Below are 23,426 nucleotides of genomic sequence, written 5' to 3'. Positions count from 1 at the left end.
GGCAAACTAACAGCAATAACAAGAACAAATAATCAAGCAATCCATTCATCCATCAATAAATAAATACTTTCAACACCCTATTGTTTTTTCTTTTTTTTCGTTTTTGCCAATTCCATTTCTAGTTTCTGCAACTCAACGGTACGTTTATTTTGTGATAAGGAGCGAATAACCTTATCAATTACATTTTCTTTGATATTCTGAATTCCATGCTCTTTTCGGCACATCTGAAATAATTCCAGGGTAGAGCTCCAGCTATGATTATGTACGGCGTTAATACCTAAAGTGTAGATAATGATTGGAGTCTTTGTTGAACCAGCCTGTGCCGTTTTAACCACTTCAAGTGCCTCTTCCCATCTATCTGTTCTTCCAAATAATGATAACATCACCGAATAAGTGTTATGATCTCTTAAAGAGGGATCAATTTCTTTATAAAATTCAACTGCCTCTTCCCACTCTGGAGATCGCATAAGACTACTCAATACTGCATTGTTGGTCGTTGCATTAATTTGTACCCCGTTTTCTTTCATCTTACTATACAAAGATTTAACAACATCTACTTTTTCTACCGAGGCACTAAGAGCACAATTGTACATAAGAGTTAACGTTTCAGCATCATATCCCTTTTGACCTCCAGAAGGTATAGTATTAATTAAAGTGAGTGCCTTTTCCCAATTCTTCTCCTTTGCACACTGAAGCAACTCTTCAGAAGAGGCGACAACATCTGAAGTCGTTCTCACATTAGAATCATCTGAATCTAAACGTTCTGAAGATGTAGATTCACGCTTTGGTAATGAACTTACTAACTGATCCGATAACGGCTCTCTTCCCACGGCTTTAAAAGCATGATTAATAAAAGCCACAGCATTTGGAAGAGCTGTTGCTAAGGGAACATATGGAGAATAAAAGTCTGCAAGTTCAACAATTTCTTTCGTCATATTTTTTTCATGTAGTAAAGGTAACATTTTCCTTAAAATAAATTTGGCCTTAAAAATAGGACCCTTTTTTAAAAGATGTACGGTAGAACGCAAAGTATCTTCTGTTTTCGAAGCTCTTGAAATAGCTACAGCTGCTAATAAATGGGCACCACGAAGTCCTATCATTTCTTCTTGTCTTTCTACTTCTTTAAATAGTAATTGAGGGTGTTCTGGATCAAATGATTTCCAACATAGTTCCGTAAGAATGGCAGGATCTTCAACATTTAATCCCCGTTTACGAATATCATCAAGAACATCCTTAACATGTTCTTTTGGAGTAATTCGCAATAACTCTGCGTATACTACTTCATCTACATCACTAGAACTAACTAATTGTGAAATCATTTGTCGTCTACGAGGTCCTTTTTCAAGTCTTGCAATTTCTAATTTATGTGATTTTCCAAGTCGATCAGATGCTGTAAGAGATTTTAAAACATAAGCTGTTATCGCTTTTATTGTTTCTTCATCCAAACCTCGAGATACTTTTAATAGTTTTAATTCAAGATAACCATTTTTATCATTGAAACGTTGTTTGGAATGCTCAACAAGTTCTATTGCTTCTTCCCAAGTACCATTATACACCAATGCGTTTACAGCCTTTGAGACTGTAAAAATCTCTAGTGATTCTTTTACAGTATCTGAAGCTAAACGAAAATTTTTAAGAAATGTTTCTCCATTCTCATGGCGCAGCTCAAACTTAGCTAATTCAGAATTTAACCTTCTCCCTTTTAGTTCCTTTAACAAAGCATTCTTGACAGTTTCTCGATGTTCTAATGGAACAGATTTAAGACGTTTTTCCATTATTCGAACTGCTTGCTGGGAAACCACAGTGGATGGTGTTTGGCTAGATACCAATTGATTAAAATATTCAAAACATGTTTCCCATTGCGTTGAACGGTACATTTTTTCCAATATAATTGTTTTTTCATCCTTTTCACGTATTGGAGTGATTAATGTTCTGCGTTTAACCCATTCATCTCCAAGAGTTTTATGCTCTTCTTCAAGTTGTAAAGCTAGTCTCTCTTTTTCTGCATTTTCCTGACTCTTCCGTAATTGTTCTATTTCTCGTTCACGTTGTAATTCCCATACATCTACAGATATAGTTTCATCCTTTATAGGAGCAGCAGCACTAGGAGTAGTTGAAGAAGTTATTTCTGAAGAAATTGGAACTGTGATAGAAGGTTTTACAGGTCTTTGTGGTTTAGATTCTGGTTTTTCAAATAAAGCTGTTACAGTATGATCCATTGTATGACTTTTTATTGGTTCAACCGAAACAGTTGTTTCAAAAAGAGGTTTATCCTCAGATATAGTAACATTTGTAACCTCAAGGGGTGTAGTAGTTTCATTTAGAGAAAATTCTTTTTTCTCTTCTTTAACTAATGATACGACAGGTTTTGAAGGAGTTTGTAAAGACGTAGTCTTTTTGGGATCCGTAACGAAATCTAATGAAGGAACTGCTTGGTTAGACAATAAAGATTCAACATTTGAAGTTTTAGTCTGTTTTAATGGTGTCTCTTTCTTTATTGCACCCAACTTTACGTCCTGATCTCCTCCTTTCTTGTAAATAAAATCCAAAGTTGGTACCTTTTTCACCTGTGGTTTCTCTTCTGCAGATAACTCTTTCTTCTTTGGTTGTTGTAATGGGATATCAATCAAAGGGACACGTTTAGCGATACTAGTGGGATTTCTTATAGTGTTTACCTTGGGCGTTCTTTGAGTAGATAAAAATTCAGCAACTTTATATGAAACACTTCCCAAAGAACCACCTTTTTTTCGGCTTTGTGATTGTATTTTCTTCAGCTGCTGAGCATACAGTTTACTTGTTACCCCAATTGGTTCTACAGCTCCAACTTTCTTTGCGGAGTCAAATAGAACTTTTGCTGCTGCTGCAAATCCGGAGACACCACCACCACCACTATGGAGGGGAGCCATAACTACAGTATTCTCCTTATATAGACTTCGTGTAGTTGTTTTCTTTTCTTTTTTCTTTTATTGGTGGTGTGGGGGGTGAGGGGAAAAGGAACCTTTTTTTCTTTTTCTTTCCTTTGGCGATACAACTAGATATACAGCAACACCCACACAGCACTTTTAAGGAACAATAGAAAAGATAAGAGGGATTAAATACAGAATATAAAGAGTGAAACATCAAAAAAAAAAAAAAAAAACAATAAAACAATAAAACTACATTTTTATTCCATTCTTCTCGTTTACTATTATTATTTTTTTTTCTACTTAAAAAAGGATCTAAGTAATGAAAAGTGGGCTTATGCCTTCACCAAATAAGTCATGCAATTTACACGAATCTACTACAGTTGGAAATGGTTGTAACATTGAAACATAAGCTTTTTCTGTTACTTCAAGAAGGTATTGGGCAGACTTAACTGGAATACATTCTTCTCCTATTGTTATATCAATCAATGCCACTTCTCGAAGCATCTCAACAATTTCCAAGTAGGCCCCATAACTTAAGACAATAAAATTAGGTTCACCTAATTTTACACTAAATGTTTGTTGAGCCCTCTTTGTAGCAACAAAAAGAGTATCCAGAGACAAACGACTATCAATAGGATTCGTCTGAAATATTTTTGTAGTTTCATTAGCTATTACAGCAACACTTATAAAGAGTATAGGAAGTCGAATTGTTTGAATAAATTCGACGAAACGATCATGAAAAATTTGACGAACAACTGCATGCACATCTTTTACAGCTAATAAACCATCATTTACTTCTGTAGGTTGATAACCTTCTTCAATTTTCATCATAAGACCACAAACAGCAGCTGATGCAGATTGTAGCAAACGTCTAACATCTCCATAGTGTGATGCTGTTTGATTACACAAATAGTTAATAGCTTTTTCTGCGAACAAAGTAGGTTTAATATGATCAACTCTTCGTAAAAGAATTTCTTTTAATTCAGAAAAACTATATGGTTCAAAAACTAATCGTTTTGTTATATCTAAACGACTTCTAGTCTTCGCATCTGCTGCAAGTTCCATACTATTAGATATAGTTATCAACTTACAAAATGCAAAAGGAAAACTTAACCAGTCAACAATTCTGAAGAAAGCTTTATGATGCCTTTTCAACACTTTATCTACTTCATCTATAACAATCATACACAAAGGTGTAGGAGAACTACCCCAACCTTGTCTAAAACGTTTTTCTATTAATGCAGCACATTGCTCAGGTGAACAATTTTCACTATGACCCAACCTTGCCTTGCTTAAATGAGAATTTAAGGTCCAGTATATATCAGAGCTTTTCTGAATGACGTAACCATTAAGAAATACTGCAGTTGGTTTTCTTCCAGAAGGAGCTGAATGTGCAAGAACAGCAAGAGCGTGGTTTACAGATGCTGTTTTCCCAGTTCCAGGCATACCAAATATCTGCATAACAGGATGAACACTATCATTAAGAAAATCAACTATAGTATTTACGTGAACATCACGACATGTTAGCTCCTTTGAAGCTGCTGCACTAGATACACTAAGAGCAGCTACACCCTCACGTAGAGCAGAAACTATACGTTCATTTGAGCGACCTCTTGGACGCTTCATGTCTTCTTCATGACGTTGATGATTAATATTATTATTTTAATAATAAACAAAAAGTAAATAGAAAGAGTATAGAGGAAAAAAAAAGGAAATAGTATATTCCTAGAGAGGAGGGGAAAACGCACACAGTATACAAACTGTACCAAAAGTAAACAATGAAATAACCAAGTTAAACTAAATTCACTCTATCGTAACTTTCTACTAGACGTACACTTCAAAACAGTGCAGTATTAGATCATCAGACACAATTTCTACTTCACACTAACTCCCCACTACTCCCATTCCCCTCACCAAAGGAATAATAATAATAATAAAATACTCAAAAAATACTCGATAACCCTATGGTTTTCCAAAAAGAGGCTCTTGGTTGTTTATCTGCTGTAACCAATCGAATTTTACCGTTCTCGATAAAATAAATTTCACGCCATGTTGGAAGATTGCCTAAACCCCAAAACCCAGAATTCCCATATTCATACATCCCACGATCCCATTTAAATTTCCTCTGAAAGGTGTTTTCATCAATTTTTTCAATTGGTACTGGATCCAGATAACCTTTTTTGACAAACCGTGCTTCATCCCTTAATAAATCATGCACTTTCTCTCCGTGATGTAATCCTCCCCATGGACATCCCATCGCTGCGCCAGGTGCAAGCATCTCATACGCCTCCTCACCACGACCTTCACGACGGAGAGAGAGAAACTCTTCAACTACTTCCATTTCTACGTCTTTCTTAAATTAAAAGAATAATAGCAATAATAATAAACAAGAAGAAAAAAAAGAGGAAAATAGGGGAAGAATATATTAAGAAAGAAAAAAAGAAAGAGAGATTTTGCATCTCTCTATATTGCAGAATCTATAGGAAATATAAGTCAATTATCTTGTTAAGTCATCTCAATTTCGTTTCGTTTCGTTTCGTTAAGCAGTAGAATATCGCATTACCGTTACTCAGTATGTTTGACCGAGGTAAGTTGAATCAAATACAGCACGAGGTGATTCTTCCGGAAACTGTTTGGCAACACTTTCATGAAATACACGTTCAGACTCCATATTCTTTTCAACTGCAACACGAGCTCTACGCGCTAGTTCCAGTGGATATGTTGGATCTAATGCCATTCGTGCAGCTTGAGCCACATCATCTTCCTCATCCCCATTTTGTTCCTGAAGTAAGTGAAGCATACGTTTTTTATAATCATCCCAATCTCCTCCCATTAACTCCACTTGTTCTTTCATTACACTACGTCTTAGTTTACCAAGACTTTTATTTCTCCAATATGAACTTACACAAGATGGAGGTTTAGCTCCTGGTATTTTATGAATATAGGCAAAATGACTAAGTGATTCTACTTTGTGCATAATCCATAACTCACTCCTTAGTTGTTTCTTTAAGTCATAGGGAAGTCGATAACGATGCTCCATTGGAATGTGAGAAAGAACACCCTTACTTCTTATAGGTAGGTCATAGTAATCTAAAAGAATCCATCTTCGGTTTGTTTTAATTTCGTATTCAATTGGATTAGGTTCATTTGGTTTTAAAATAGAATTAAGATTAGTACAACAAACTGCTAAAACTCCAGAATCGGAAAGATAAGATCCTGCTTCATCAAAAAATTGTTCCAGACGACCTGCATAGCCATCCATTCCTGGTGCATACAAACTTGTATTTTCAGAAAAAAGGGAATCAAATGACCCTTGATCAGGATAAAAAACTATTAAGTCATATTTTTCTTGTTTTGATGATTTTGAAAAGTCATCCATACCTGCAAACATTTCTCCAACTCTAAAACTTATAGCATCAAAACGTTTACCCATTTGCTGTGCATCTTTTCTACTAGATTTCACAGCTCTCGGATTAGGATCAACTCCTCGAACTATAGGAACTCCACATTCTTTAGTTGCAAAAGCAGCAGCACCACAACGACTCCATACAACAAGAGCCTTATTTAACATTAAAGGACCTCTAAAGTTTTTTAACCAGTTACTATATAACAAAAGTGGTTCAAGATCAACCTTTGATGGTACCACAACCCCAAAGGGAGGATGCACTTTACAACGTTTTGGAATTAAAGGAGCCAAACTTGCTCCTTGTTCAAAGTGTGAAAAACTTCTCAAAAGTTGAAGATACTCATCATACGTAAGATGTGTATGATCTGAAACAGGAAAATATTCTTCCACAAAAACCTGAAACCTTTTCCAAAGAACCTGAGACCATTTAAAATTATCAAAGTAAACATTTTGAATACCAAAGCTTGAATTTAATTCGGGATCATTAAAATCATCTAAAACCCAAAAATCTCTACGAATAAGCAAACGACTACAAATTTCTTTTAATCTTAATTGCAAACCAATCATATCTACAGGGCTAACGGCCGGATATTCTGAGCGTAGTAAATGTCGAACACCAAGGTGAGCACGATGAATAGTCTCTATTTTATTTAAAGGAGCTACAAAAAAACCATTTTTCACTAAAGAGCAGACACTATCTATTGATTCTGAACCATCAAGAGGAACATAACCTAATGGATACCTATAGGGATCCTTGGTAGACTCTGGGCGTAGTATAAGTCCCCTTCTAGATCCCAGTAAAGAGAAATATCTGATCCTTTTCATCCCTAATAATAAAGAGAAAAGGTAAAAAGAAAAGAGGAACAAGAGAAGAGAGAAAAATGAATAACCACATTACAGAATAAAAACTCCCATAGAATCTCCATTAATAATAATAAAAAAAGGATTATAAGGTCTCTTGACTTATGTAGAAAAGAAAGACTTCTTAAATGTAACACATGAAATAAAAAAGGGAAACATTAAGACCCACGTGCACGTTTCTCCAAACGAGGAAGAACTTTATCTTTTAGTATGTATTGAGGTACTAGAGGATCTTTCAGTGAAGAACAATCAACCAGATCACCCCAAACTACCGTCAGAGCCTTGCACCTCTCATTAACATAATGTCTTACAACTTCAAAATTGCCCTTAAAACCACATGGAATAAGCGAATACAGTAGGATATTCCGAGGCAAAAACATTGTTATATTTTTTGAAAAACCTAGAATAAACTCAAAAAGTTTGGAAAATTTCATTCCTATAGTTTCCTCTAAGGATTTATCTATATCAAAGAAAGGACCAGCGCAATACATTTCTCCACCCCATGGTGGAGAACAGTGTACTGCGTCAACAGAGAAATCCTCTACTTTTAGAGAACGAATATCACTACAAATAAAAGAAACACGGTCAGAAACTCCATAGACAGCTACATTATGTTTTGCTGCTTCAATTGCATCAATATCTATATCAACAGCTATAACCTTATCGTAAACTCGTGCAAGTTGAACAGTATCACCACCACATCCACAGAATAATTCAAGAACAGAACCCCTTTTCTTGAGAGTCTGATGAATCTTACTAGAAGACCGCGCTATATTTTCAGGTGTTACCTCAAACCATCCTCTCTTTGTCATCCATACACCTTCATCAAAACGTGACCATAACCGATGACGCTGTCCGTAATACTTTTCAACAGTTAAGTCATCAGAAAAAGAGGTTCCTATCTTGGCCATGGCTTTCAGAAACAAAACAAAAAAAGAAATAATACACAGAATATAAAAAAAAAGAGATTAGGAAAGAGACACAGAGTGTAAAATAGGGAAAAAAAGAACTGCAATTACGCAGGAATAAAGGAAAAAAAAAAAAACCAAAAAAGAAAAAGAAAAACAACTCATCAAAGAGAAGAAACAAAAAAAAAAAGAAAAAACGGCAGCAAGATGTCCTCAATTGCCGGCCACGCCAACGGAAGGAGAAGCGGACGACGACACGAGGCCCAGGGGACCAACCACACGGGATCCCCGCGGCGAGCCCCACACCCCCCACCCCGGAGGCCCGACCGGCGCCCCAGAGCCACCAGCGTTTCTTGTTTTTTCACGGATCCTTTTCTGGAGGCTTCTTTTTCCCGGGATCTGTGAGGGGCGGCGCGGGGCATTTCCTGTTGTTCTTCCTGTTTCGGGCGGCGGCGTTGGACGCTGTACCCGGTTGTGTGTGTGTGCGTGTGTGTTTTTTTTTTTTTTTGCAATACTTGCTTTCTTTTTGTTGGGTGTTTCCTTCTCGGGGGCCGCGTTGGCGGGACCGACGCCGGGCGAGGTACCGAACCCGAGGTTTTTTTTTCTTTCTCTTCTTTTCGTTCTTTTTTTTTTTTTTTTAATTTGCAGCGACCATTTGTGGTGCAGGAATGGATGGGGTTGGTGAGTATCGGAATCGCCTAAAGAGGTTTTATGAAGTTTATAACCCTTCTTGCCTTTCCTCAGTGGACGCTATTTTGACAACTTACCGTGGTAGAGAGGAGGATATTTTTCGCGTGTTAGTAGACAAATATGGACCTGAACCGACTCCGCAGCAGAACGTTGAGAGACCGTTAAATGTGCCAGAACCTAACCCAAAGCATTCCGAGGATGTTATTCCTAGGAATAATCACAGTTTTTTTTCCATTGATCATCTTGAGAAGACTTCTGATTTTCCCGCAGACTCTGAATATTGCGTAATTCAGGAGGGAAAATGGAGACCATCACCAGATATGAAGGACAACAATAAATCGACTGAGAAAAATACTTCTCTCTCTAATGAGTCTGAGAAAGGTGACATGAACAAGTTAAGGGAAAGGTTAATAGAATTTTATCGGATTCATAATAAGTCAATGATACCATTTGTAGATGAACTAATTGATAATTATGGTGGAAATGAACAAAAAATGTTTACTGATCTTCGTCGTCAATATAATGACTCAGAAAAGGTGGAAACATCTGCTTCTATTACTTCCTTTGATGAACTAAATGACGTAATTAAGCGTTTGAGTCACGCTCTTGAAGTGAAAACAAGAGAGACTCTTACTCTAAAAAAAGAGAAGGAATCACTTTCCAAAGAACTTTCCACTACACATAGGGCATTAGATAATTTTCAAGAAGAAGAAAAATTTCTAAGAACCAAAATGCAAGCTTTAGAGGAACAGTTACAAGGAAAACGTGTTAGTGTTACTCTTGAGACCAAAAATAATGAAATAGCTACGTTACGAAGTGAGAAAGAGGATCTTACAAGGAAGTTGGCGAGTGCAAAAGAACTATTAAATGACTATCAAGAAAGAGAGAAACAACTTGAATTACAATTACAAAATGTAATGAAACAGATACATATGAACGAAACATTGGTTTCTAATGGATCTCTAAAGATTAACGAAACCCAGAATGAAGAGAACTCACTCCATATTCAGTTACTAGAAGCGAAGAAAGAGTGCAAAGAAGTTAAGTCATCTTACCATGGATTAAAACATCGTATTCGTGTTCTTGAGCTTGAAAAACAACAAATTCTTGATGAACTTAAGAGTGCAGAAAAACGTAGTTCGGAAATAAGTGATTTACTTTTGATAGAACACCGAAAAAATCTTTCTTTACTTGAAGAAGTAGCTGGATTAAAATTAGCTGTTGAGAAGCCTTCTAATGAGACTGCTTTTACATCCATAGTTAGTGAAATTGAAGCTCGCTTTTCTCAACATTATGAAGCTGAATTACAACGGTATCGAAAAGAAATGAATGAGTATTATCTGTACGCAGAAGAACAATTACGTCGCCGTGATACACTTATTGCGGAAATGAACATTGATAGCTGACAGTTTTTTTTTTCCCCACAGTGTTACCCTTGAGAGAAAAAGAGAGAGAGAGAGGAATGGTTGGTGTAAGTTTTTTTTTTTTTTTTCAGTACCTTTTCCTTCCGAAGCCTGGGGTATTATTATTGTACTTGTTTTATATTTTCTCTTTTACAATATATATATATATATATATATATATATATATATATATATGTTTTCATGCGGATTTCTTTTTTTTTTTTTCTTCTTCTGACAATCTGGTCTATGTTCTACTCTATCTATCTATCTATCTATCTATCTATCTATCTATCTAGGATCATAGTGTGGGTTATATCTAAATTGTTTTTAGAAGTATGTCTGGACTTCGACAACGCAAAACAATTATTGAAGATGAGGGGCCTCCACCGAGGCCTATTTTTAAGAGTGTTGCAGCGGTCGATCTCTTTCCAAAGCCAAAAGAAGACTATCGTCGGACACAAACGCATCAAGGAGCCATAGTGAGTCTAGTTACTGTGACCATAATATGTCTACTTGTTTTTTGGGAAGTTTCTGCTTACCTTATGGGTCGAGATGCTTTTAAAACAGAGCTTAGTGTTGATACAAAAGTTTCAGAGAAAGTTCTCTTTAATATTGATATCACTTTTCCTAATGTACCATGTCATGAAGTTTCATTGATTGTCTTGGACGTTACAGGTACATTTAAATTTAATGTTACCCGTAATCTTCAAAAACTCCCTGTTACCTCGGATGGTGAAATTGCTTTTGCTGGTGATCTTGACTTCCTTCAAGATTCTACTAATTTTCACTATGACCCCAAAAAAGATCATGACTCCCCAGAGTATTGTGGAAATTGTTTTATTGATGAGGAATATAAGTATGTTGATAAAGAAAATAAACTTTGCTGTAATTCATGTGATGATGTGATGAAAATGCATGACAAGTACAATTTTCAACGTCCACCGCTAAATACTGTTAAACAATGTATGTACGAGCTATCATTAACAAATCCAGGATGTAATTTTAAAGGGTCTTTAAAACTTAAAAAAGTAAGTGGATTGCTTATGTTTACACCGAAAAGAGGTAAATATGGATTTAAAATCGCAGATGTTATGCAGTTTGATGCAAGCCATATTATAAAAAAATTTTCCATAGGGGATGAACGTGTGTCTCGTTTTTCTCGACGAGGGGTTTACTACCCACTAAATGGACAAACATTTGATGCTCAAAGACGCTTTGCTGAGGTTAAGTACTTTTTGAAAGTGGTACCTACAGGATACTTAACTGATAAAGGGAATGAGGTACTGGGATCTACTTATGAGTACAGTGTGCAATGGAGTAATCGTTTCATACCTATTGGGTTCGGACATCTACCTTCAGTGGAATTTTCCTTTGATTTTTCTCCAATCCAAGTAAACAATTACTTTAAACGACCACCATTCTATCATTTTCTCGTCCAGTTATGTGGTATAGTTGGTGGACTATTTGTTGTTCTTGGAATGATCGATGGTCTTGTTGTGCGAATTGGACGCTTCTTTTGAGATTTCTGATGTCATAATGTAGGGATAATTTTTCTTCTGAAACTCTTCTGGTTTTTAGTTTTTTTTTTTTTTCTTTTTGTTTTCATAGAGGTCTGTGTTCTCATATGCTTCTACGCTTGACCTCTGGGTTTATATATATATATCTTTCTCCCTTTTTCTCCTTTTATTTTTATTACTATTATTTGCTATCGTCATTACTACACTTCACTGTATTAGCTGGGCTTAACATCATGAGGCGGTGCATGGTTTTGGCAGCTGAGGCGCATCTACCAACAATCCTCCCGGATTGGGCAATAAAAAAGCCAACAAGGCTCAGTACTGCATTAGACGATCTAGGTATTAGGCTTTCTAAAATAGCCAAAAAGATTATAGTATTAGGTGACAAAATGATGGGAATTCGACCGAAAGAATCATTATATCGTACTCCCAGATTACTTACTTTAAACGGAGTAAGACCATCTGTAATGGATAATGTTTTTATTGCACCTAGCGCCTTGATATCTGGTGATGTTCGAATAGGTCGTAAAAATTATATTGGTTATAATGCCATTATTCGTGCTGAAAAAGATGAAACAATTTATTTAGGTGAAAGTTGTAACATTCAGGAAAAAGCAGTTGTTACTGGAAATGTTACCATTGGGAAGTGGGTAACTATTGAGCCGATGGCCATAGTTGAGGCTGCTGATATAGCGTCTTGCTCTTTTATTGGTGCTAATTCTATTGTTATGAAAGGTGCGAGGATAGAATCTGGTTCAATGTTATGTGCGGCTTCTGTTCTTCAATCAGATGCTATTATCCCTTCTGGTGAAATGTGGGCAGGTAATCCGGCAGAGAAGATAAGAGATTTAACTGAAAAGGAAAAAGAGGATATAATAAAAGCTGCAAAACATATGGTATTACTAGCGATTGAACATAGAGATTCTTGGGAGCTAACATGGGAAGAACTAGAAGATCAACGTGTGGCTCGTGAACAATTCGCGCGCTACGCCGAAAACAATCGGGAGATTCGTACGAAACCTATGTACATAAAGGAACCTCCACGACCAAGCAGAAAAGCCATGGGAAGGAAAACACCACAAGAAATGGTGGATGGCGGAGAGCATAAACCTCCTTTGGCAGAGAGTGTTCACCAGGGATATTGAGTAACGGCGTTTGGGTTAGAAGTCTTATTTTTTTATTTTTATTATTATTATCTCTCTTACTATGAGATAGGGTGTGTTGGGGAGGGAAGGGTGTTGTGGGGTGGTAGTGAAGTAGTGATAGAAGAGTACTAACCCTAGCAGGAAGTGATGTCAAGAAGTAGTAGTAAACAAGAGTTGTTTTTTTTTTTTTTTTTTATAGAGAGACCAAAAAGAAAAAGGAAAATGGAAACAACTGAAAGAATTATAATTCTATTTTTCTTAGAAGAAGAAAAACCAATTGCTGTACTGTTCTTTTTTTTTTTTTTTTTTTTTTTTTTTTTTTGCAACTATGGGGTCTAATAACGATCAGCCAGTGGTGTCATGTGAAAATATTCACAAAACATACCTTCTTGGCACTGAAGGAGTTCCTGCTCTTCGTGGTGTGGCAATTGATGTAAAACCGGGTGAGTTTCTCCTTGTTTATGGTACAAGCGGTGGAGGAAAAAGTACATTACTTAATGTTCTTGGTACCATTGATTTGCCTACAAAAGGAAATTTGTATTTATTTGATACACGAATTACGGATCAAACCCCTGATGCAGATCTTGCACGCCTCAGGTGTCAACAAATGGGGTTTGTTTTCCAATCTTTCAATCTTTTATCTACAATGGATGCACTGGATAATGTTTCGCTTCCTATGATAATAGCTGGCACACATTCAGAGTTCGAAATAAAAACAAGAGCAAAAGAACTTTTGGCTTCAGTTGGTCTCAGTAATCGTTTGCACCATTTTCCTTCAATGTTATCAGGTGGAGAACAGCAACGTGTAGCTATAGCACGTGCACTTGCTAATGATCCAGATATATTGTTTTTGGACGAACCAACAGGAGATCTTGACACAAGGAACACCAAATTAGTGATGAATATTCTAACGAAACTAAATTGTAATAGTGGACTAACAATGGTTATGGTAACACATGATGTGTATATGAAGCCTTATGCCCACCGTGTATTATATGTCTCTGATGGGAAGGTTCAAAAAACAGAAATTGTCGATCCAAGCCTTCGAGAAAAAGCATTACAAAAACTATGGAAATCTGCTGAAAATGTGGACACGAAATGGAATAATATAGGGCTTCCTAGACTCTTATCTGAGGTACGTTCTCCTACTGAGTATCCAACTACGGATGCTCAATGTGATATGTCTTTTGAAGATGATCCAGAGATGCAACATGTTGTGAGTGTTCTTTTTGCAGTTTAGTTCCCAACTTATATGGTGATTGTAGCTAATATTTATATATACATATATGTATGTATGTATATATATATACATATATAATGGAAATTTTTTTTTTCTTGATTCCTTTGTTTTTTTCTTCTTTTTTTTTTTGTGCTTCTTGATATAACTAAATGGAACATTATGTTTTCATATTCAGGGTGTTTTGTGGTCTTTGGCTGAAGTGCAAGTGTACAAATACCTGATGATTTGTGCTGTTTCCTTTTTATTGTTATTATTATTATTATTATTATTATTATTATTATTATTATTATTATTATTATTATTCTCACCCTTTATATATATATATACATCTATATACATCTATATATATATACATGTATATACAAATATATATACATCTATGTATATATATATATATATATATATACTATGACTGGAAGATAAGAAGGAAAAAAAAAAACGTGACCACTCACGGACTCTCTGAACTTCAATGAGTTGTTTTGCTTTGCATTTTTTTTTTTTTTTTGTTGTTGGTGAAGGATACATTGGGTTTAAAAAGTTTTTATTGGGTGAAAAAGTTATACTATAGGTATATCTATATCTGTTGTTGTATCTATATGCTGTCTGTGTATGTTTTCTATATATTTCTATATGATGTATTTTTCCTTTCTTTACTACTTCTGAAAGTAATGGCTTATGTGAATTCTATTCTTAAAACTTCTGTGTTTTTTTCTTCTTAATTTTTTGTTTTTCTCTTTTAGGCTTCATGTGGTATCATTTCGAACATGGAGCAGTTTCTTGCAAGTGGTCAAAAGTACTGCCTGGTATGCAATACCTTGCGCTGGTTTAAAATTAGCCGTTTTGGATGTGTTTTTGCATGTCGTTGTCCTGGTTGTTTTATTGACTTTCGAAATGTTCTTCGTGATTATGTGAATGCCGTTAACTTAGGGGAAAGACAGGTGGAATTCGTCCCTGTCATCTCTGGACGTGTCTCAACAGAACATATGAAGATAGCGCAGGTGGAATTAGATTTATTGGAAAAAGCAGTTTGTTTGCGATTTATGAACACAACATCAGAAGATGCACTTCAAATTGTAAGTGGTTTACCCAATAGTTTGGGGCAATGGGTTGCCACTGTAGATGGATACTTTCGTTTTCCTATGGAAAGTCTTGATCTCTTGCTTCATGAATTGAAAATGGCATCTGACGTTAATGGTGATCCTCTCTACATAAATGAACCATCTCAACGTTCATTGGAAATTGCTTCCACTTCAAATACACAAAGAAATTTTTCTTTATCTGAATTATTACCAGCAAGACTTTTTTCTGCATTACATCAACATCAAATTGATGGGATTTGTAGAGCTTTAATGTTTGATGGACGTGTACTATTTGCTGATGAGATGGGAGTAGGGAAAACACTTCAAGCTATTGGAACTGTAGCAGCACTTAAGGCATTTCCTACACTTGTTGTATGTCCAGCTGCTCTACGACATCTTTGGGTAGAAGAATTTGAAAAATGGCTTACAGATGTTATTGAACTTGATGATATTCATATTATAAGTTCTTCTAGTAATTTTCTTTCTATTAAAGATACACCTAAAGTGGTTATAACAAGTTTTCATATGGCTGCAATACTTGCTACTCAAATGAAGAGTCGAGTTTGGAAATGTATTGTAGTAGATGAAAGTCATACCCTTCATACAACCCTTGAAGCCTATACGGATGCCCAATATACTTCATTATTATGTGATATTGGAAAACGTTCAAGGTATTGTTTGTTTCTTAGTGGAACACCATCCTTAACATCACCTTTTGATCTTTTTAATCAAATTGATACTATTTCTCCTGGATTACTTGGAAGAAATAGGTGTGAATTTGCTTTACGATATTGTCGAACAGAATTTTCACCATATTTCAGAGTTTGGGAATCTACTCGTGGTGTGGAATTGTATTCTCTACTTGCATCTACATGTATGATTCGACGTTTAAAATCAGAAATTCTCACAGATTTACCTTCTAAACAACGTGTTTTACTTCGTGTACCAGAGAAAGTACTTAATATACAAGAAAAAGGAAATTCGTTTCAAGAAAAATATGCAACTAGTTGGAGAAAAAAAAGTGATAAAATTATAGAAGTAGTGGATTATGTTTTAACAAAGTATACTAAAGTTGTTATATTTGCTCATCATATTAAATTATTAGATTGTCTAACTAAACATATTAATGAAAAAAAATATACTTGGATACGTATAGACGGAAGTACACCTGTATCATCAAGAGCTACTTCACTATCATTATTTAATAATGGAGATATTCGAGTAGCCATTATTGGAATTACAGCTTGTGCTGTTGGGATTCATTTAACAGGAGCATCTTGTGCATTATTTGCGGAATTACCTCCAGATGTTACTTGGATGCAACAAGCAGAAGATCGTCTTCATCGTCCTGGACAAGAAAAGAGAGTTATTTTTTTTTACATCATTGGTTCTGGATCTTTCTTTGATGGAGAACTCTTTGCACGTCTTTGTCGTTCCTTTCAGGCAGTGAGACAAGCTACTGATGGGGTTTCATCTTCTTTAACAGCAAGTTATGCTAGTCATGCCGTATCCTTGAGTGATGAGGTGATGGATGTAAACACCATAACTGGTAGGTATGCAGGAACTTCCTTACATCTTACAACCTCAGCCTCACTTCTTTTTCGTATTAGTCCTAATACTGGAAGAATTCATGTTTCTCAAGCAAAAAAATATCTTACGAGTCTATCTATTGATGAAGCACAACAACACTGGAGTTTAAGTGATGATTTTTCACGTCAATTAACACAATTTATGTTAAATATAGAAAAGTTATCTTCTTATGAGTATCGTAGATTAAAGTTTTCTGCTCGTTGGTTTCCATCAGATTTTACATGGAAACCTGAAAAAAATGAACGAAAAACTGCTTTTCGCTATAGTCACGAAAAACCCTTATTGGGTAGAGTGTTTTTTTGGAAAGTTAATCGACGTCATAATTATTCTACACATTCCTATGGTGCTCTACTTTCATCATCCGGAGGATCTTATAAACCATTATGTTTGGAATGTGAACATCCTTTATCTTGTACATTAACTATATCCCCAGGAGATATTGTACACACCGATCATGATACCGATATGTTCTGTGGTGGTTCCTGTCGAGAAGCATTTTATATAAAACGCTCTGGATTTGCCGTTCGGAGAAGTGTTCGAGAAGCGGATAAAGGTATTTGTTCATGTTGTCAAGTAGATTGTGAAACATTATGTGCACTTGTTGCTGTTGCGACTACACGTAAAGACAGAGAATCTATTATTGACCAAATGCATCCACACATGCGACATTATCCAAATTTATTTAACCGAATTGTTGAACATCCTGTTCCTGGAAATGTCTGGAATGCTGATCACATTTTACCAGTAAGTCAAGGAGGAGGTGAGGCTAGTATGGATAATTTACAGACACTTTGTGTGGCCTGTCATTTAGAAAAGACGATAAGTGAAAGTAAAATGAAACATAAATACATCACGAAAGAATCACATCGTACAACAGTTGATGTTTCGAGTGGTCACTTTGCTTTCAAAGCGACGCGACGTGTAACGGCAGCGCGTGTGCAATGTACACAAGATCTGCTTTCTTTTTCTTCTAAGGATACATATTTTTTTTTTTTCTTTTGTCATTTTTTTTTTTCTTGTTGTCCATTTTGTGTTATGAAAGTGCCCTTTTTTTTATATTATTGAGTTATGATGAGCTCTATTTATTTATTTACTTCTTTTTCTTCTTCTTTATATATATATATATATATTCTTTTTATTGTGTGATAAATATATATATATTTTTTCTTTTGTGTAGAGTGCACATATAATCTGTTTTATGAGTTCAAAAGAAGAGGACGAAGAGACATGTTTTGCCCACGATATTATTACCGAAGGGCAAGTGGAAGTTAACGATGTTGTAGCAGATGAAATTGAATTTCTACGTGAAAACTATGATAATATTCGCATTGTGGAGAAGGACAATTTCTATCCAAAGATATTATTTGCACTTGACACAGAGTCTATCCCAAGAAGACGTGTAGTACTTGAAGTTAGTGTGGTCTGTGGATATCCCTATGTGGCCCCACGAGTGCGCATACTTCTTCCCCACGGCATCACTCCAGAGAACAGTGGGGCCTTAAGTAAGGCGGAGTTGAAACAAATACATAAAGACATTACAGAGGCCATCGCACCATCACTGCTTGCAGGAGCTCCGTGTATTATGCAAATTATTTCAGTGGTGGAAAAGGTGTTGTCGGGTGGAGTGGAAAGATCATGTACACCTGTTTCCGATAAACATGAAGAAGTTGTAACTACAGAAAAGATAGCATCATTACAACTACCACCACCCCAACAACAACAACAACAACCATCATCATCCGTTGAGACGAGAAAAACAAGTCTCATAACACAAGAAACTCTTAAATTAATTGCTCTTCTTTTACATTTACTTAATAAATGTTGTCATTTAAAGGATCCAGAATCAGAAGAAGAGGCGAGCAGCAATTTTCAATCATTGGTTTATTACTTGATAAATGAAGTTAAAGTTATTCCCAGAAAATTTCAAAAATGTGTTCCATGGAAGCATGAATATACTCAACGTGTTTTTCGCGGAGACTTTCAAAAGTCTATGGATGGAACAGACGCTCTCACCAAGTGGCTTTGGGTTCAAGAAGAGGGAGTTGGAACCTTTAAGCGAAGTTCACCTGGGAGATATAAGAGTGAATTTATTGAACAACGTTTATTAGGATCAGGAGGATTCGCACCTGTTTACGTTTGTCGGAAAAAAATTGATGGTCGTCTTTATGCTGTTAAAAAAATAGTTATAAAAACAAATCAATCTGAAAAGGCACTTCGAGAAGTTCAAAGTTTGGCAGCACTTAGTCATAAAAACATCGTTCGTTACTATGATGCATGGATTGAACCAGGTTGCGATGAAAACTTGATAGAATATCTTGATGGTGATAGTGAAGAAAAAGAAGAAGAAGAAGAGGAGGAAGAAGAGGAAGATGAGAAAGAGGAAGATGAGAAAGAAGATGAAGAAGAAGAAAAAGAAGAAGAAAATAGCGAAAATGAGGATAACTTACAATTAAGTCGATCAAAAAAACAGCGAACTACTTATTACTACAATGATTTACATGCAACTAGTGAAGAACATGAATATACCGCGTCATCATCAAGCAGTAAAGTGTACTCCTCTGATGAATCAGATGATGATACCCCTCCAGATGTTTTAAGTACACCATATCTTGCACACTCTGTAGAATATCATACACTTTATATACAAATGGAGTTGTGTTCAAAAAAGACATTAAGAAGTTTAATTGATTCCTCCGATATGGAAAAAACTTCTTTTTTTACATCTGATGATGGTGAAAATATTGCGTCAAGGATTTTTCGTCAGTTATTAACAGTTGTGGCACATTTTCATAGGGAAAAAATTGTTCATCGTGATTTAAAACCTGATAATATATTGTTTGAAATGGAAAGTTCAACAGGTGGAGGAGAAGTTGAAACAGTTCGAGTAGCAGATTTTGGTTTAGCACGAACCTTACAAACTTCAGTAAAGCGAAATCCAAGCAGTTTTGAAGTAGATGATCCATTATCTCTTGGTGAAGTAGTGGCTGGAGAGTGTAGAACAGGAAATCTTGGTTCTGTTCTTTATTGTGCACCTGAACAAGAACGAGGTGAAAGTTATGATTTTAAGGTGGATGAATATAGTTTGGGAATGATAGCACTTGAAATGTGGCTTGCCGTGGCTGGTAAAGGATTTAGAGAGAGGTTTAATATTATGACACAGGTGAGTCGTGGAAATGCCCTTCCAGATTGGTTTACGACTTGGAATCCAAGAATGGCAAGTGTTATTTCTGGTCTACTTCAACGTGAACCTAGTGCACGACGAACATGTGAAGAAGTTCTTAATGCAGGTGATCTTCCTGGAGATCCAGCCGATATAGTAGAAGCACTTGAAACAATTGAAAGACATGGTGAACATATTGCTGGTCGTGTACTTCATTCTGTTCAACGAATAATGGTAAATTGTAGTCGTAAACCTCCTCTTTTAAAGAAGGAATTACTTAAAACACTTACAAGTGTTGTCATGTTTGATCTTATGCAAGCTGTAAATATTGTTGGATTACTTCATGGTGCAGTTCCAGTAGCTTGTTATGATTACTTTGTACCTATGAATCCTTCACTTAATGAATCTGATGTACCATCTGTTCTAGATATGGGATCAAGGGTTTGGGCTCTTGCACCACATCCACATATTCCTACCTCTTATTTTTTAGGTATGTACGCTAATCCTCATATTGGTTCATTTTATCAATTCTACTACAGAGTACGACCTTATGCCGTTTTTACGACACCTTTAGGTTCATCAGGACTTTTTGATGAAATACTTTTAGATCCATTATTATCATTTTTTCATCTTCTTTCAATGATTGATTTAACATCAAAATTGAAAATTATCATATCACATGCACATTGGTTAAGAGCAACGCATTTGATTGAAGCTAGTTCATCGGATCCATCCAGTACAGTACTGAATATGCATGAAATAATTAGTTCTAGTGATTTGATTCCTCCTGTGGTTTCTAAAATTGATAGTACATTGGTGGAAAGTGGATTTATATCGAGTTCATTAGATAGGCATGAATTAGTAAGAAACTTTACTTCAAGATTATTAGAAGTAATTCCACTTTTTGGGAAACAAGTTGCATCAAATATTACGGTCATTATAGACCCTGCATTAAAACCATGTGAAACATCTGTTGATCGTTCTTTTCTTGATAATGGATTATTCTTTGAATGTCGTACACAAGATGAATGTAGAGCGGTCGCATTTTTTTGTAGTCTTGATAATTTTGCAAGTAGATGTTGTGTACGCAGCGCAGAAATACCAGCATATTCTCTTAGTATCGATCTTATGGAATTGAGTACGGTAGGAAAACATATTCGTCTTCCTAAAGATGAACCATTATTACTTGATGGTGTAGCAGTTCGCCGCCAAGACGTCTACTCTCCCACTCAAGTCTCATTGGTTATCGCAAGTGCAGTGAAGTTATGGAGTGGTAATATACGTGCTTGTTTACGAGCTCCATATGACACTCGTGGATTTTGTAAAGCTATGAAAGCGAAAGAATTGCGAACCGTTTTATTAGATGGAAACCTTATTGTACCCCTTGCATCATTTCAACAAGGTTGGTTGGGTGTTCGTTTAGATGATGTACCATTAGAAAAATTGTGTGCAGTTCTTCGAAAGCGCTGTATTATGGAACGTGCGAATGAAATTCACTCTGATGATATTGTCTTGCATCTACAAGCAAGAGAGAAACGTGCCCTCTCTGATGATGCTAGAGAGATGTTTGCCATCATTAAAGAATCACTTTCACATATACTTGTGGTAGATTGGGAGGTGAGAAAGGTGGATGAATGCATCAGACAACTTATGTGGGATTCTACAAGTGGAGAGAGTGAACGTCCAAAATTACCTGAATTGGTAGAATGGTTGAAAAGTAACATGTCTACATACAAAGTACTCCCTATCTATTCGACAATTGACAGAGCAGTAACGTTTTTTGCTGACCAAAAACACCTTAAATTGAAAAATCGAAATGAAAACGGAAAACGTAAAAAATAGGGGGTATCAAAAACAAAAACCAAAAAAAAAAAATAAAAAAAAAATGGTATGTGTTGAATATATACGTTTGAACTTAGTCCAGTTATGACCTATTCTATTGTTGTATTAGTCTGTATGGACTATTTGTAATGATGTGAACATACCTCCTTTTCTTCTTGGTTTATTCTTTTCTTCCTTTCTTCCTTTCTTTTTTTTTTTTTTTTTTTGCTTTTCTCTTGTTTCTTTGCCTTGTTATTATTTTCTTTTTTTTTCCATTGCTTTAATCTCTTCTTATTCTTCTTGGACTCCACCTATCTGAGAGTAGGGGAGCGCGGGAAACAAGTGGCGAAGCTGTTGCAAATGGATTTCTTTAAAAGGCAACATGCAACGGTTCCAGTTCCTGATCAAGAGGAACTAGAAATGCTGCGGCAGAAAAATAAGACATTGGAGGAGTTAGTAAAGGTTAAAGAAGACGAATTGCAGGAAGAAAAACAAAAATTCGCCATCCTCCAGCAAAAGACTGCCGATTGGAAAGAGAAAGTAAAACAGTACACTACCCGTGATAGAACCCGAATTGCTGAGCTAGAAGAAGAGCTTACAGTGTTGAAAACTATACGTGACACCAGTAATGTAGGTATGTCGGCAGAACTGCAATCTCTGGTAGATCAGGCAATTACAAAGGTGCGTGATGAACACAAACAACAACTCGAAAAACAACAGGGAGAATTAAGTAAGGCTCGTGTAACCATAGAAGAAGGTGAGGCAAAACTACAGGAGGTCCAACAATCTTTGGGAAATCTTCAGGAACAATATATTGCACTTCAACAACGATTCAGTAATGAAATGGAGGCGCTGACAAAACACCATGATATGGAACTGCAACAGCTTCGAGAACATCAAAACAACAGTGAAAAGATTTCTGAACTTGAGAAGTACATAAGAAAACAACAAGAAGAGATAGAAACCTTGGAAAATCACTCTAATCAACAGAAAACTCTTTCTGATGAGATTCAGAAAGAGCTGGTAGATCTCAGGGCAGAGAAAGAAAGACTGGAAGCACAATTGCATGATTCTTCTCAGAAATTGGCATTCTTCAAGGAACAGCAAAAACAATGGGTTGAGAATGCAAACAATACAAAATTATCAGAAGAAAAAACAACCCAACAGTTCCGTGAAACCCTTGAACAAAGACAACAAAGTGGATCACCCGAAAGAGATGGCATTCCATCACTTGAAAAATTGCAAAAATGGAAGGAAAAAGTAAAACAAGATAAAATCAAAGATTTAGAGAATATACGTTCTCTAACACAACAGCTTCAGCAATCAAAACAACGAACACAAAGAGCAAATAAAATTATTATTGAAATAGAGGAAGAACTGAAAAACAACCCTCCTAACGTTTCACATTGTATCGATCTTGCACATAGTTACCATATATCGGATGAATCATCCCAATCAAATGAAATAGCACCTTCTACACAAAGTACTATGACATCACCTCTGACAGTGAAAAGCGAAAAGGGAGAAGAGTGCGATAGTAGCTCTACAGAGCAACAGAATAAGCTGGAGAGTGCGCTCCAGGAACGAGAAACCTTACAGCGGGAGCTAGACAGTGCACGTGAGGAACTGCGGTTGCTGCGTGAGCAGTTTAGTAGTACCTCTGCAGAGAAGGAGGCTGAGCTGGACAGTGCACGTGAGGA

General features: G+C 36.0%; 12 protein-coding genes across 12 annotated transcripts; 7 read left to right on the top strand and 5 right to left on the bottom strand.

Moving 5' to 3' along the window:
• Positions 1-77: 77 nt before the first annotated feature.
• TM35_000162670 (uncharacterized protein) lies at positions 78-2,906 on the bottom strand (the record flags this gene model as incomplete). Its single annotated transcript, XM_029026139.1, has 1 exon — positions 78-2,906. One exon carries the CDS (start codon positions 2,904-2,906, stop codon positions 78-80), a length of 2,829 nt encoding a protein of 942 aa, XP_028882695.1.
• A 312-nt stretch (positions 2,907-3,218) lies between these two features.
• Positions 3,219-4,532, bottom strand: TM35_000162660 (putative origin recognition complex subunit 1, putative,cell division cycle 6; the record flags this gene model as incomplete). The annotated part of the gene is made up of 1 exon (XM_029026138.1): positions 3,219-4,532. The coding sequence occupies one exon, from the start codon at positions 4,530-4,532 to the stop codon at positions 3,219-3,221; it is 1,314 nt and encodes a 437-aa protein (XP_028882694.1).
• A 316-nt stretch (positions 4,533-4,848) lies between these two features.
• Positions 4,849-5,247, bottom strand: TM35_000162650 (uncharacterized protein; the record flags this gene model as incomplete). Its single annotated transcript, XM_029026137.1, has 1 exon — positions 4,849-5,247. One exon carries the CDS (start codon positions 5,245-5,247, stop codon positions 4,849-4,851), a length of 399 nt encoding a protein of 132 aa, XP_028882693.1.
• A 228-nt stretch (positions 5,248-5,475) lies between these two features.
• Positions 5,476-7,137, bottom strand: TM35_000162640 (pyruvate dehydrogenase (lipoamide) kinase; the record flags this gene model as incomplete). Its single annotated transcript, XM_029026136.1, has 1 exon — positions 5,476-7,137. One exon carries the CDS (start codon positions 7,135-7,137, stop codon positions 5,476-5,478), a length of 1,662 nt encoding a protein of 553 aa, XP_028882692.1.
• A 194-nt stretch (positions 7,138-7,331) lies between these two features.
• Positions 7,332-8,084, bottom strand: TM35_000162630 (putative PIMT protein; the record flags this gene model as incomplete). The annotated part of the gene is made up of 1 exon (XM_029026135.1): positions 7,332-8,084. One exon carries the CDS (start codon positions 8,082-8,084, stop codon positions 7,332-7,334), a length of 753 nt encoding a protein of 250 aa, XP_028882691.1.
• A 665-nt stretch (positions 8,085-8,749) lies between these two features.
• Positions 8,750-10,177, top strand: TM35_000162620 (uncharacterized protein; the record flags this gene model as incomplete). The annotated part of the gene is made up of 1 exon (XM_029026134.1): positions 8,750-10,177. One exon carries the CDS (start codon positions 8,750-8,752, stop codon positions 10,175-10,177), a length of 1,428 nt encoding a protein of 475 aa, XP_028882690.1.
• Positions 10,178-10,509: 332 nt separating this feature from the next.
• Positions 10,510-11,694, top strand: TM35_000162610 (ERGIC and golgi family 3; the record flags this gene model as incomplete). The annotated part of the gene is made up of 1 exon (XM_029026133.1): positions 10,510-11,694. One exon carries the CDS (start codon positions 10,510-10,512, stop codon positions 11,692-11,694), a length of 1,185 nt encoding a protein of 394 aa, XP_028882689.1.
• A 242-nt stretch (positions 11,695-11,936) lies between these two features.
• Positions 11,937-12,836, top strand: TM35_000162600 (gamma carbonic dehydratase; the record flags this gene model as incomplete). Its single annotated transcript, XM_029026132.1, has 1 exon — positions 11,937-12,836. One exon carries the CDS (start codon positions 11,937-11,939, stop codon positions 12,834-12,836), a length of 900 nt encoding a protein of 299 aa, XP_028882688.1.
• Positions 12,837-13,164: 328 nt separating this feature from the next.
• Positions 13,165-14,076, top strand: TM35_000162590 (putative ABC transporter; the record flags this gene model as incomplete). Its single annotated transcript, XM_029026131.1, has 1 exon — positions 13,165-14,076. One exon carries the CDS (start codon positions 13,165-13,167, stop codon positions 14,074-14,076), a length of 912 nt encoding a protein of 303 aa, XP_028882687.1.
• A 764-nt stretch (positions 14,077-14,840) lies between these two features.
• On the top strand, positions 14,841-17,810 carry TM35_000162580 (putative SNF2 DNA repair protein; the record flags this gene model as incomplete). The annotated part of the gene is made up of 1 exon (XM_029026130.1): positions 14,841-17,810. The coding sequence occupies one exon, from the start codon at positions 14,841-14,843 to the stop codon at positions 17,808-17,810; it is 2,970 nt and encodes a 989-aa protein (XP_028882686.1).
• A 133-nt stretch (positions 17,811-17,943) lies between these two features.
• Positions 17,944-21,747, top strand: TM35_000162570 (putative protein kinase; the record flags this gene model as incomplete). The annotated part of the gene is made up of 1 exon (XM_029026129.1): positions 17,944-21,747. The coding sequence occupies one exon, from the start codon at positions 17,944-17,946 to the stop codon at positions 21,745-21,747; it is 3,804 nt and encodes a 1,267-aa protein (XP_028882685.1).
• Positions 21,748-22,086: 339 nt separating this feature from the next.
• On the top strand, positions 22,087-23,424 carry TM35_000162560 (putative MYH7B protein; the record flags this gene model as incomplete). The annotated part of the gene is made up of 1 exon (XM_029026128.1): positions 22,087-23,424. A coding segment is annotated over one exon (1,338 nt), but the record flags the coding sequence as incomplete, so codon positions are not given.
• Between the last annotated feature and the right edge of the window lie 2 nt (positions 23,425-23,426).

Source organism: Trypanosoma theileri, assembly GCF_002087225.1.
Source record: "Trypanosoma theileri isolate Edinburgh chromosome Unknown TM35_Tth_16_V1, whole genome shotgun sequence".
Taxonomy (NCBI): Eukaryota; Euglenozoa; class Kinetoplastea; order Trypanosomatida; family Trypanosomatidae; genus Trypanosoma; species Trypanosoma theileri.
The sequence above is the reverse complement of the archived record's forward strand: the minus strand, read 5'-3'. Positions and strand labels throughout refer to the sequence as shown.